At 37.4% G+C, this 12,186-nt stretch overlaps 1 protein-coding gene across 13 annotated transcripts in view; it reads left to right on the top strand.

Annotated features, from left to right (window-relative positions):
* The window catches only part of MRP (Multidrug-Resistance like Protein 1), a 32,714-nt gene extending 20,678 nt beyond the window's left edge, over positions 1-12,036 (top strand). For 3 of the 13 annotated variants that reach the window (XM_043414669.1, XM_043414670.1, XM_043414671.1), the window contains 8 exons: positions 1,417-1,637; positions 6,828-7,008; positions 7,123-7,231; positions 7,292-7,418; positions 7,666-8,188; positions 8,731-8,769; positions 8,932-9,178; positions 9,326-12,036. In XM_043414669.1, the coding sequence (XP_043270604.1) occupies positions 1,417-1,637; positions 6,828-7,008; positions 7,123-7,231; positions 7,292-7,418; positions 7,666-8,188; positions 8,731-8,769; positions 8,932-9,178; positions 9,326-9,440 (1,562 nt within the window). In that variant the 3' untranslated portion in view covers positions 9,441-12,036. The other 10 variants (XM_043414674.1, XM_043414672.1, XM_043414679.1 and 7 more) reach the window with 6 other exon arrangements.
* The last annotated feature ends 150 nt before the right edge of the window (positions 12,037-12,186 follow it).

The raw sequence follows: 12,186 nt of genomic DNA on the forward strand, positions 1-12,186 counted from the left end.
CCTCCGCTTCCTAGTGCCTGTCGTAATTTTACAGTTTCGATTCTCTCCGTGGGCAAACGTTGATGTTTCGAAACGAGGAACCAAGAGCAATCGAGCCAAATAAGCTTTGGTCGAGTGTACCGAGTTCGTTTGGTACCGATAAGTTTTGCTGCTTCGAAAAAATGACATGAACGCTTGCCCGGAGTGAATAATGCTTGTATCATTTTCGATGGTGATTTTTAAAAATTGGAAAATTATGTACGAACGTAGCTCAACGTAACGAGATGCAGTTCAAAGAAGGACACTCTTATTGCGTGAGCAATGGAAATCTACGAATACGTGCCATGATCATTCACTTATAGAAACACGATTTAACCAAAAATCTTAATTCTCATCATTCTATTTACTCGTGTATCAATGTTCTCGAATTATTTTAGGAATAGCTTACAAAACACGTGTTTTCAACGTTGAGGTTTAATATCTGACGCAGACTAATCACATGAGTGTCAAATTTTCCAAATTTTAGATAAGCAGAAGCTTTCACTGATAAACTCTAAAATACTTTTGTTCTGCATGTTCATTCGAAGTTCGATGCATCGAATTTCGATGCACTTATGTGACTGGTTTCAAGTATCGATATTGGCTCAAGTTTTGTCTCAAACACTTTTAGAGTTTAACGTCACGTTTTACAGGCAGCTAAAAATCATAATGCTAATGAGTTATTAAATAATTGTTTCTGTAGCATCTGTTTTTCAAACAATTTTGATTTATCCTTCCGCATATAAAAAAATTTCAAAAAAACTTGTCATTATTAACATAATCAATTGAAAAGAATTGGGAAAAATGGGATCTCATTACGAAGCTTTTTTTCTAAATTGATCGTCGTCACAGGCTTTTCGTCCACGAATTTTATCGAGAAAACAGACGAACGTTCGTGGAAAATAGCGATGAAAAAAAGTCTGCACTCTCGCAATATCTGATTTGCAAATAACGAAAATTTCAAGGAAGATTTTTAGAACCTTTAGGAAGAGCTGTAACAACAAATTTTATTAAATTACACCATTTTTCATTGTAAAATTGATAATGATAAAATCATGCATACCTTTTTTGATGTGCAGTCAAAGTTTCTCGTCGTCGATCTGTTTTTTATATAAAGTTCTCGAGGATAACGTATAACAAAATTTAATAAATAATTTCAAAAAATTTCGACGGATCGTTCGTGCGAATTGCTATTGGCAAAAGAGGCTACCAGATCTCCACGAATCATCTCATTCGCCTATTATTTTAGCTATCTCTACAACGCGAGACGTTAAATTGAAAAAAAAGAAGAAAAACGATAGAAAATGGTGTTGAAGCATATTCGTGATTTGTTGGTCAATGTTTTTCCTTCCTTTACATTCTTCGTACAGTCCGACTTGAAGAGTATTATTGTTACAGTATTAAGCGTGTTTATTGCCTCACTGTCGGTAAACGTTGGTACGCTGAGATCATCGGCATCGTTGCTGCGCGAAGCTTTGCACAACGTGTTGCGCGGACCTATGTCCTTCTTCGACACCGTCCCGATCGGTCGTATACTAAGCCGTTTCAGTGCTGATGTCGATACAATGGACTCAAAGCTACCGATGTCAATTACACAATGGTTACCCGGTTTGTTTAGGGTAAGCTCACGATCGGGGAAGGTTCAACATTTCATTAAAACACCTCTTATCTTCTACATACATTAATGTGATATCGTCTATTCAGTTTTTCGTGCATCGTTCTCATTGTATCTAATAAATGGGAGTTTAATGATGATATAAATAGGGGATATTCGATTGAACGAGAAAGCATTTTTGGCGAATGGTATTTCTGGGCATTTGGTGAACAACTTCATGAGTTTTTCATGTTTACACTTACATTTTTTTTTTTAATTTTCTCTTGTGTTCTGAATACGAGACGTCCTGAAAATCACATTTGCCGGAAATTCAACTCTGTTAGAATGAACCGTATTTATGAGTCTAATTTGTGTGTTGGTATTACCATAAATGTTTATGTATTAAATATGTGTGTGTGTGTGTGGGGGCGTGTAAACAGAGCTTAGAAGTTCAAATTTTCTCTCAATATTTACGAAGGGTTTTGCTTTTTCTTCTTTTTCTTCTTCTGTTTTATTTATTTATTTATTTATTTGTTATTCTTCAGCTCTCCTTAGTTCAGCATTTTTATTGGACAAATGTCATTTAATTTGGAATTATTATCTTATCTACCGAATTCGAAGATTTTCAATTCACCTTCGTTTAACAAAGTTTTCACATGCCAGGGAGGAAACGAACATGGATTAAACGCTCTTCGCAACAAACACGATCGTGCAAATCCCTTTTTTGTCTCAACAGCAGAACATTCGTCGTTTTATTTGAACAATAACATAGGGCAACATGGCTCATCAACACCATCAAAACCTCACCAATTCGTCACCTCAGTTTCACGGCGCCTAACTCCTCACGTACGGACAGCACAAGCTCACACTTTTCTCCGTTTATTTCAAGAGTATGTCAAAATCTACACTCAGCAGAGTCGTCAAACTTCTTAGACCATCTCGAAACAAATGAAAAAAGAAATTTTTAACTATGACACACGAAAAATAATGAGATTCGTGTAACCAGAATATTGAATCGACAAAATAGAGATTCCAAAATGTCAAAAATTCGCATCCAGGCCTTCAAAGTTGTCGATAATTGAGAGGAATTTTCTAACGAAGCTCTCGAATAATACGAGCACTGAGAGAGTCTCCGTACGTGAAGAGTTGACGTTCCTTACAATTACGATAGAAAAATTAAACCACGTGACCTGCATAAAAACACAGATGGAAAATGAATTGTACGCTTGTGAATGTTACGTCGTAGATTTGTTGTTCAACTAGTTTGGAATTTCTTTGTAAATACGTTTCGTCTCTTGATTACTTTTCTTACGGTGTTGATGTTTGCATCATTGGAATGCAGCAATTTACGGTGAGACAGCCTTCGGAATGGAGCAAGTGAATCCACCGAAAAATGACGTAAGATCTCGAGAATTGGCAATTTGATTGGCCTCTCGCTGCATTCCAACGAGGCAATATTCGAAACCGTTTTATACTCATTTTTCTAACAGTGCTAATGAGCTCATTTCGCCTGTAGTTTTGTCGTATGTTGTCTTGCTACCATCTGCGTCTTTCGTTTTCTCTCTTATTTCAAAGCATCTGTCATCGCCATCTCACCATAACGACCACAATAATGCATGCCACAGCAAACTTCACCCCCTCGCATAGCGTGAATTTAGCAACATCCCGGCAAACGCAAAATCGACGACCAAACATGAGCAAGTAAAAGGGAAGAAAAAGAGAGCGTCAGACAAATGTTTCCCAGAAAAATCTCTTGATTTCGTCAAGACACGATCATCCCCCCAAGTCGTTATTCCACCGTTCAACTCGACCTAAAAAGAAGGCTCATTTCGAACAATGATTTTTCCCCCACTCCATTTGAAAATCCGGAATTTGTCGTCGGTACACAGAAAACTCCTCGTTTATCAAAGCATTGGACGGTTCAACGAACATCGATACTTCTGGCCTATCGCCGACCTTTGAATCACTCGATCCGAAAATTTAAACTATTTATATTTATTCAAAATTGTTCCAATTTATTTTCAACGATTTTCAGATCTATCGGGAATATAAAAGCAAAAGTGCGAAAAATAGAGCGGAATTTTTCGTCGGTCACGTGTCTAAATATCCTGACAAGTATAACCGGACAAAAATATTCAGTGACGGAATATCCAACGATGTGATTCTCAAGGGATCAGTCCTAATTCCTGATTTGCAGAAGTAAAATGAACACTCTGACATACCGATGAATCAATGCAACGGAAATGGAGTCGAGTCAATGGGATTTTACTGAGAAATCGAATCGTGGACCACGATAATATGACGAACGTCGTATTTTATTAAAAATTTCAATCCAACGACAATCGAACCGGACAAAACCCCGAGGCGATTGAACCCAGACCAAAATCAGAAATTCGACGAAAATATTTTCTCGTCCCTTGGACATTTCATCGGTGAATATATCGTTACGAGATATTTTGGTCCAGAGCCAACTCCAAAGGAGAAGGCTCGATTCGCCGCGTATGTGGAGAAGGATATTTAGACGTGGCCCGGTGTTGTTTCGTCATCGAAATAGCTCAGCAGTGGCTTAACTGAAAAAGAGATCGACCGAAAGGAAATAAGCCCGCGAAAAATGATCGTTGACCCCGTCTCTGATGTTGTAGCGGTGGCGAGTTTTTTCTGCGATTTGGCACCACAGCTGGGGTGCTGGCTGGCTGCGCGCCAGATGCACGTACTGATGCTCCGAGGGGTGATGCGTGCTCCCTTGACCTTCTTTGATACGACTCCCACTGGTCGCATTATCTCCAGGTTTGCTAAAGATGTCGACGTGCTGGACACATCGCTTCCCCAGCAAATTTCCGATAGCATCTATTGCCTGTACGAGGTAATTTTTTTCGCAAGAAAACACACACCGCTCGTTTCTCACGATGGGAGAAAATATATACACATATTTATATATCGTTTTTTTTATTCCGTTAATATGAAGGAAAAATGGAAAAAAGGATTAAAATTTTGTTATATTTTTTCGAAAAAAAAGTGAGAAGATTGCATACGAGACTGAATTACTTCGGCACTGAACCAAATTTATCCTCTTATTCGCGGATCCTTCCTAGCTTTGCGCTTCCCCTCTAAGCGTATTTTCGTTATATTTCTTTTAATTATCCTTCGAATTAACATAATAACAGTAGTTGTTGATTTTGTTTGTCACCTTTTACCACCTTATCGAATTGCATCCGGTAGCTCGTTAGTTTAAGATTGAATTATTGTATATTGTAGACGAACCTGCGAAGCTGATAACGTTCCCAGGCTCCCTGTATCTTTGTACTACTATAGAACTCTCCTCTAAAGTACACGAAGCGGTGTCAACTGGGGATAGTCGTAAGCAGTTATTATAACCGATATTTTACGAGAATTCAGTTGTCGACCCGTTCCCAGTTATCGCTGTCAAATGTTATCACTCTTTTTCACGAGTGCTTCGGTTCCCATTTTTGTAGCCCGAATTCTCGACGTTTGCTCGTCGGAACCTTTGCCCCGTTTCCTGACTCTCCCAAATGAATAAACGCGTCGAAGAAATTCGAAGCCGAAAGCGGTGGATCGAAGTTTTTTTCAATGTGATTCCCTATTGATTTAGAATTCGTTGTCTTCGTCCACGATAACAGCTGATTTTTGTGGTAGTTATTTTTTTATATTTCTCCAATTCCGAACGTTGACGATTACTGTGCTGCAGTCCTGCGCTCTTCAATTACTTCATGCGTGCGAATCTCACTCACCCAGTTCCATTCTATCCCACAATTGATTTCACATAAATCAGTGCTCGAGTCGAAAAAATTCGAGATGCGTTTATTCATTGAAAATCCATTCATTTATTCGTTCGAAAAAAATGTATAGTCTACCGATGCTTTGAAAAAAAAATGTATCGGAAAAGTCGACCCTTGATTGTAATCGTAGCGTCGAACTTCTTGAATTGTCACAACCAATTACTTGATAGTTGAATCTCACCATTTGCTTATTTCTCCGTACGAACCTTCGTTTCTGCATTTCTAGAAAACGCCAACAGTTCGTCTACAGTTTAATTGATTTTTTTTCCAGAGAAGTTACTTTAGGATGATGCATCGTCTACTCTTCTCCATCCATTAACCTGTAAATAATTGAAGAAGTGTCAAAGTATGTCGACGTATTTGCATCCGAACTAGACGCTTAGAGCTTATGGATGTTTGTATGGAAATGTTGGCTGATGGGGTTCTCTTTTATGCACACATACCTACAAATAGATAAAAATTGTAGTCACTTTCAGCGACACTCTAAATAAAATGAAAAATTTTGTGTTTCAAGGATTTCAATCGTTCGAGAATCGAGCGTTCAAGTCGCTTGTGAAACTACAGAAAAACGAGCATCATCATAAAACAACCAAGAATCGATGGGGGTCATCTGTTGTTTTTGTCTCAAATTGTTTCTTTATTCTTGCTTTTATCTTTGATGCAACCAATAATGATCCCGAGCCCAGACGATCTAACGATTTGCAGCTGGAACGCGAAACTGACTTTGGTTTTGCCTTTGTTCGATAACAATGGGCTCGAGAGTTGCAGAATAAATAAATTTAAAAGAAAAACATTGTTTTTGTAATGATTGCTGATTTTCTGGGGTTTTACAAGATCCGACGTATAAAATGGTTCGTTGAAAAAGCTCAAAAACGTTAGATGTCGAATATTTTGTCCATGTGCTCGACCAAGTTTGATTTCATATTCAATCGAGGGGACATCGAAGCTAAGGATCTCCGAGCGTAAACGCTGCTCTTCCGTTCTAAACAATCAAAGGACCGTCCTGGAATTTGGAGAATTCTCCAGAACCACTGTACTCCTGAAGTAAAATATTGATAACTTGGTGTCGACACGAATAAATTTATATCTGTTTGTACGTATGTGAATTGAGTTGGTGATTGAGAGGTACATGTACGTGTGTTGGTGGGCCTGTCGCTAAATATAAAAAAAAAGTGTTTCGTTTTCGATCGAATACATTTGCATGGGTCATTGGTGAATATTTTTGTCACACACTTCTGCTGCTTGTGATTCGTTTTGGCTTCTTGATATGTGTTGCGAGAAACTTCAACGTTCTAACAGAATTTTTCTTATTTTTTATGTATTTTCATCGATTCCTCAATTTAACGTCATCGATGTGAACAACGATGATGTCCCATCACTTGAATCAATGCTCATTTTTTTTATCCTTATTTTTTCAGGTCATTGCCACTCTCGTGGTCATAAGCTTCAGCACACCGGTATTTATCTCGGTTATTTTACCGATCGGCGTTATTTATTACTTTATACAACGCTTCTACGTCGCAACATCCCGACAGCTCAAACGCCTCGAATCTGTCTCGAGGTCACCGATCTACTCCCACTTCGGGGAATCCGTTACAGGTTCGTATGACAATTTTTTTAAAGTCTGAGCAAAATATTGATTTGGGAAAAATTTTCTCAATTTATTTTTAGTTAAGATTACGAACGTACTCTAAATTCGTTGATTTCCTACAGGCGCGCAAACGATCAGAGCGTATGGAGTACAAGAACGATTCATTCTCGAGTCGGAGAACCGGGTTGACTTCAATCAAGTTTGTTACTATCCGAGTATCATTGCGAACAGGTAATTTAATTAAAAATTTCAGTCCCAAAACGCAACTATAAGTTTCATGTCTTTTTCAAGGTGGCTGGCGATTCGACTCGAAATGATGGGTAATTTCATCATTTTCTTCGCGGCACTGTTCGCCGTTTTAGGACGAGAAACGATGAGCGCTGGTCTCGTCGGCTTATCCGTCAGTTACGCCCTTCAAGTAAGTACTTTGAACTTACGAATTATACTTATTACTGATAGCACACTCCGCACACTTATTGATTGAATATTGAATATTATTGAGTCCATAAACAGATTAATTTATAACCCACTCGAAAATGTAAAATGATATTTTTTGACCAATGTATCGAGGATTTCGAGCTTCGGTGTGTAAAAATTAACGGCTCCTCGAGAATGAAGAACCAAAAAATTCATTTTCGGCACTTAACTGTGACGTTTTGATTCAGATAACGCAAACATTGAATTGGTTGGTCCGAATGACGTCAGACGTAGAAACGAACATCGTAGCAGTCGAGAGGATAAAGGAATATGGCGAAACACCACAGGAAGCAGCGTGGGAAATAGTTGAAACGACACCACCAAAGGATTGGCCTTCGGAGGGTCGCGTGGAGTTCCATGATTTCAAAGTTCGTTACAGAGAAGGATTGGATCTCGTTCTAAACGGACTTAGTTTCTCGGTGAAAGGTGGTGAAAAAATTGGCATTGTGGGAAGAACCGGGGCCGGAAAATCTTCGTTGACTCTCTCCCTCTTCAGGATAATCGAAGCTTCCAACGGTCAAATCACTATTGACGGTGTCGATATCTCGAAGCTTGGTCTTCACGCTCTTAGATCACGACTTACGATTATACCTCAAGATCCAGTCCTGTTCTCCGGAACTTTGAGACTTAATTTGGATCCCTTCGATCGTCATACTGACGACGAAATTTGGAGAGCTCTGGAGCACGCCCATCTCAAGGCATTTGTCAAAAGTAAGTTAAATTTACAACCGACATTCGACCTGACTGATTGAGAAAAATTCAATTTCATTTCACTAGAATCTTTTCAAACCACAGTTTTGAATCGATTCGCCGCTATAGAAGCGTAACTGCAGAACGCAGTGGCAGATTCTTTTCCATAACTAACGATACATTGTCATCGATAAATTTGAGAGTAAAAACAGTTGCGAAGAGGCTAGCATAACGCAACTGCCCAAACAAATAGTAATTTTGGACATTAATTTTTATATTGGAACAATAAATCATTCATTTGGAGTAATTCAAATGAATCTGAAATTTCTTGACGACGATGTATTATTGACTTATGGGAAGAAATTCAACAATTGTATGTTTTATTTCTGTGGTAATTCCTGAAAATTGCATTCCGATGAAACTGTCGAAAACTAATCAACTTCGTACTTTGTTTTCTGGCAAAAATTTTGGAATACCATTCATGGTTTTTCTTCGTTATTGTTGACCATGCGAAAATGTAAGTTTTATTGAAACAATAAACGAATAAAATAATTACCCCGAAGGTGGTGTCTCTCGAAAACTGCAAATGGTTGGGACGACCGGTACGAGAAATGTCTAAGTCATGTAATCCCATGCATGTTGTTATCTCTCGTTGTATTAGTCAATAGAATGATCTACTGATTTTCCCATCGTAGCCCCCAAAACTTGCTGGTATTTCATAGGATTTTGAACTTTCACGTGTTTAATCAACTTTTTTTTCTTAGGCCTTCCGACTGGTTTGTCGCACGCAATTTCCGAAGGGGGAGAAAACTTGAGTGTCGGTCAACGTCAATTAATCTGTCTCGCAAGGGCTTTACTCAGAAAAACGAAAATACTCATTCTTGACGAAGCTACGGCAGCTGTAGATCTGGAAACGGACGATCTCATTCAAAGAACGATACGACAAGAATTTAAAGATTGTACAGTCCTCACGATCGCACACAGACTCAACACTATCCTCGACTCGGACCGGTAAGCTCGAAACTTTGATAATTTCAGAGGTTGGGGACTGGACACGAGTCACTGATCAAACTCCATCTATTTGCTTCCTCAATCGTTAATTTTAAATTAAATCTCAAGGGAGGCTTCCTCATTTAATTTTTGATTTTCTGTCTTTAGGGTCATTGTCCTCGACAGAGGGTACATCAGTGAATTTGACTCGCCCGAAGTATTGCTCGCCAAACCGAACAGTACTTTCCACAGTATGGCAAAGGATGCTGGCTTAGTGGCGTAATAGTTAATCCGTATATTTGCGCGATCGGTTTACAAATCATCGTGGAACCGGACGATCAATTACTAATTAAAACGAGAACAATTGAAAGGGGAGGACTCAGATAATTTTTTCGTAGCACAACCCTACCTCCCCTGTGAAATAGTGAAAGTATTTTCAGGCCACAACTCGTCATTAACGTTCAAAAACCATATTTGTTCAAGAAAATTGAATCGAAAGCCTCTTATTCGAGCTGTATTGAAGCGATTGCGTCCCTGAAAAATTTTTCAATTTTCGATTTTTCTGTTATTTATAATCTCATATATATTCATTACGATGTATAAGGGGAATAAGCTGGCGAGATATCAGAATTACCCGAAAAAATTCCAACATTTTTGATAGATATCATTTATCTCATCGAATATCTTTTTTCTCTTGCATATTGGACTCTGTTTTCATCATTTCAATTACCATTTTTCGTATCACTAATTAAATAGTAGTAAAATTTTCATGAAAACATCTCTGTCCTTTCAGGTTACGCAATTTCTTCTTTGGAAATCCAATTATTCGATCCATCATAGAAATGCACGCTTTATGCATAAAGGATAGGCAGATTTTTGTTTTCATATTAGACACAGAACATAAATGAATCGCGAATAATTCAACAAATGCACTTTTTTTTTATGACTCTGGAGGTATCAGAACATTTAAAAGTGAGATTCGCTTCATCATAGAAATATAAAAATGCACTCGTTTAAACTAGCACTCATTGTATAGTCATCTCGAACTACTGCCATTTTAGCAGCATATTCTGCTTAATTTAAAACAAAAACGTCGGCTATAAAATCACGACACTGTTGTAAGATGATGCTCTTTATGTTCGCGTTATTTGCAGTTTATTATTCCTATTTTCAATATTGGTATTATTTATTATAATCAGTGTCATATAATTTCGATTTTTTTTTAGATGTTCTTGCCCAATTTTATTAATACAATTCGTTCTTTCGAGTAATGAATAGAATAATAAAAACTTTTCCCACTTATTACGAGCTATGATCTATCGCTTATTATTTGAAAAACAAACACGCTTGTAAAATCTTCTGTAGAAGAAAACTTGAATGATTGGACTATCACAGTATTGAACTTTTTTGTTGTTGTTGTTGTTGTGACGTAATTTGAAACTGTTTATTCTATAACGTAGACGTAGCCCTGTTTGGCTTGCGGCTCCATATTCAATTATCTTCCACCATTTAATAGTACAAACCGTAGATGTATTTTTCCCTCGTTCAACATCACCCCAGAGAAAGCTTCCACCTTTGTGCTTAGTTGTTTTTCTTTTTTAAACTTCAAACTCGTTAAAAATAAATTATTTTTTCTTTTTTACACAACAATTAAACTCCCTATTGAGCAAAACGAAACTTACGAATTTATCAACGATCAGACTTTATCTCATGTACATTGTATACATAATAAAAATGGGGACACAAAATCTCCGAATAAATACCATTATTTATATACATATGTGTAAATTAAGTTGAAAAAAATGCCTCAATATTTGACGATTACACCCTCAATTCCACAATTGCTCAGTTGTCGTTGACAGTAATTACTATGCAGAATGTCCCAGATTAAATCGATAATCATTTTAACTTCACGACCACATTACTCGTACAAAATCTAGGTTTTCAGGTCGGATTGTTCTCAATGAATTATTGATAATCAAAAAGACGAATCCGCGCTGTTAGACCGTTCACATTATGAACACGATTCAAGATTTGAGAAAGTACTTAGAATCGATATGATGGCGCATAAAATTTTCCACAAAACGGAGATGCCATTCTCATTTTGGCCAACCGTTTCAAAACTTGATTCTAAGCTCATTTGCGAACATGCATTTTTGAGCTGATTTCTCTATTCGATTTCAAAACCAAATTACGAAAAACAAAAAAGGCTCGTGGAGATCGATTCATAAAAGATCTCACGTTCTACAAATTAGGCGAATGTAAATTGACACTTCTTATGCTTCAGTAATTCAATGAGAAAGTCTGATGAAAATTCGATCTTAAATTTGAGTGTACATTATTGACCGCGTAACCTGGGACGTTCTGCTAAATGCTACGAGACGTGATGATAGTGCATATATTTTCGATAATGGGCAGAAAATTAAAAATAAAATAAATGACAAATGAGAAACAAACACGTTGCTCATGAAGAAACAGTGAAAATTAAAAACGGAAACAAAAAAAGAAAACTCCACAACACGGCATGCTAGGACTTCGTAGACTCTGCAATCATGTTATTTCTTATCGTAAATTTAGGTGCCAGAAGGGGAAGTGCCTTCTTATAGTACGATTTGTGTAATGTACATATGTAAACTGGGCCCTTGTACAAGAGTGCGGTAAAGTGTTGTACTAGTTCATAAGATTTTGTTTTTTTTTCTCCTCTTTTTCTTCACGTATTTCTGGTAGTTGTTCGATCACTCATATAAATTATCTCTGAAACTCTTGTACTTTTCATCAATCATTATTATGATATTCGGCCAAAACAACAACGTTACATGTAAATTATTATTATAATAAACTCGAAACGTTCGCTATCGCGACTCAAAGTTTACCAAAAATTGTGTATTTTTAATTGTTCCTCAATGATGTCCTTCAGCAATGACGCTTTTGAATTCCCTCTTTATCGAAAAACAACGACAAGAGCTTTTGCAACCACCACTTTTTCGTTGAAACTTAACCATTCTTTCAAAGGCACGTGTACACAAATC

This window comes from Venturia canescens, chromosome 3, assembly GCF_019457755.1.
Source record: "Venturia canescens isolate UGA chromosome 3, ASM1945775v1, whole genome shotgun sequence".
Lineage (NCBI taxonomy): Eukaryota > Metazoa > Arthropoda > Insecta > Hymenoptera > Ichneumonidae > Venturia > Venturia canescens.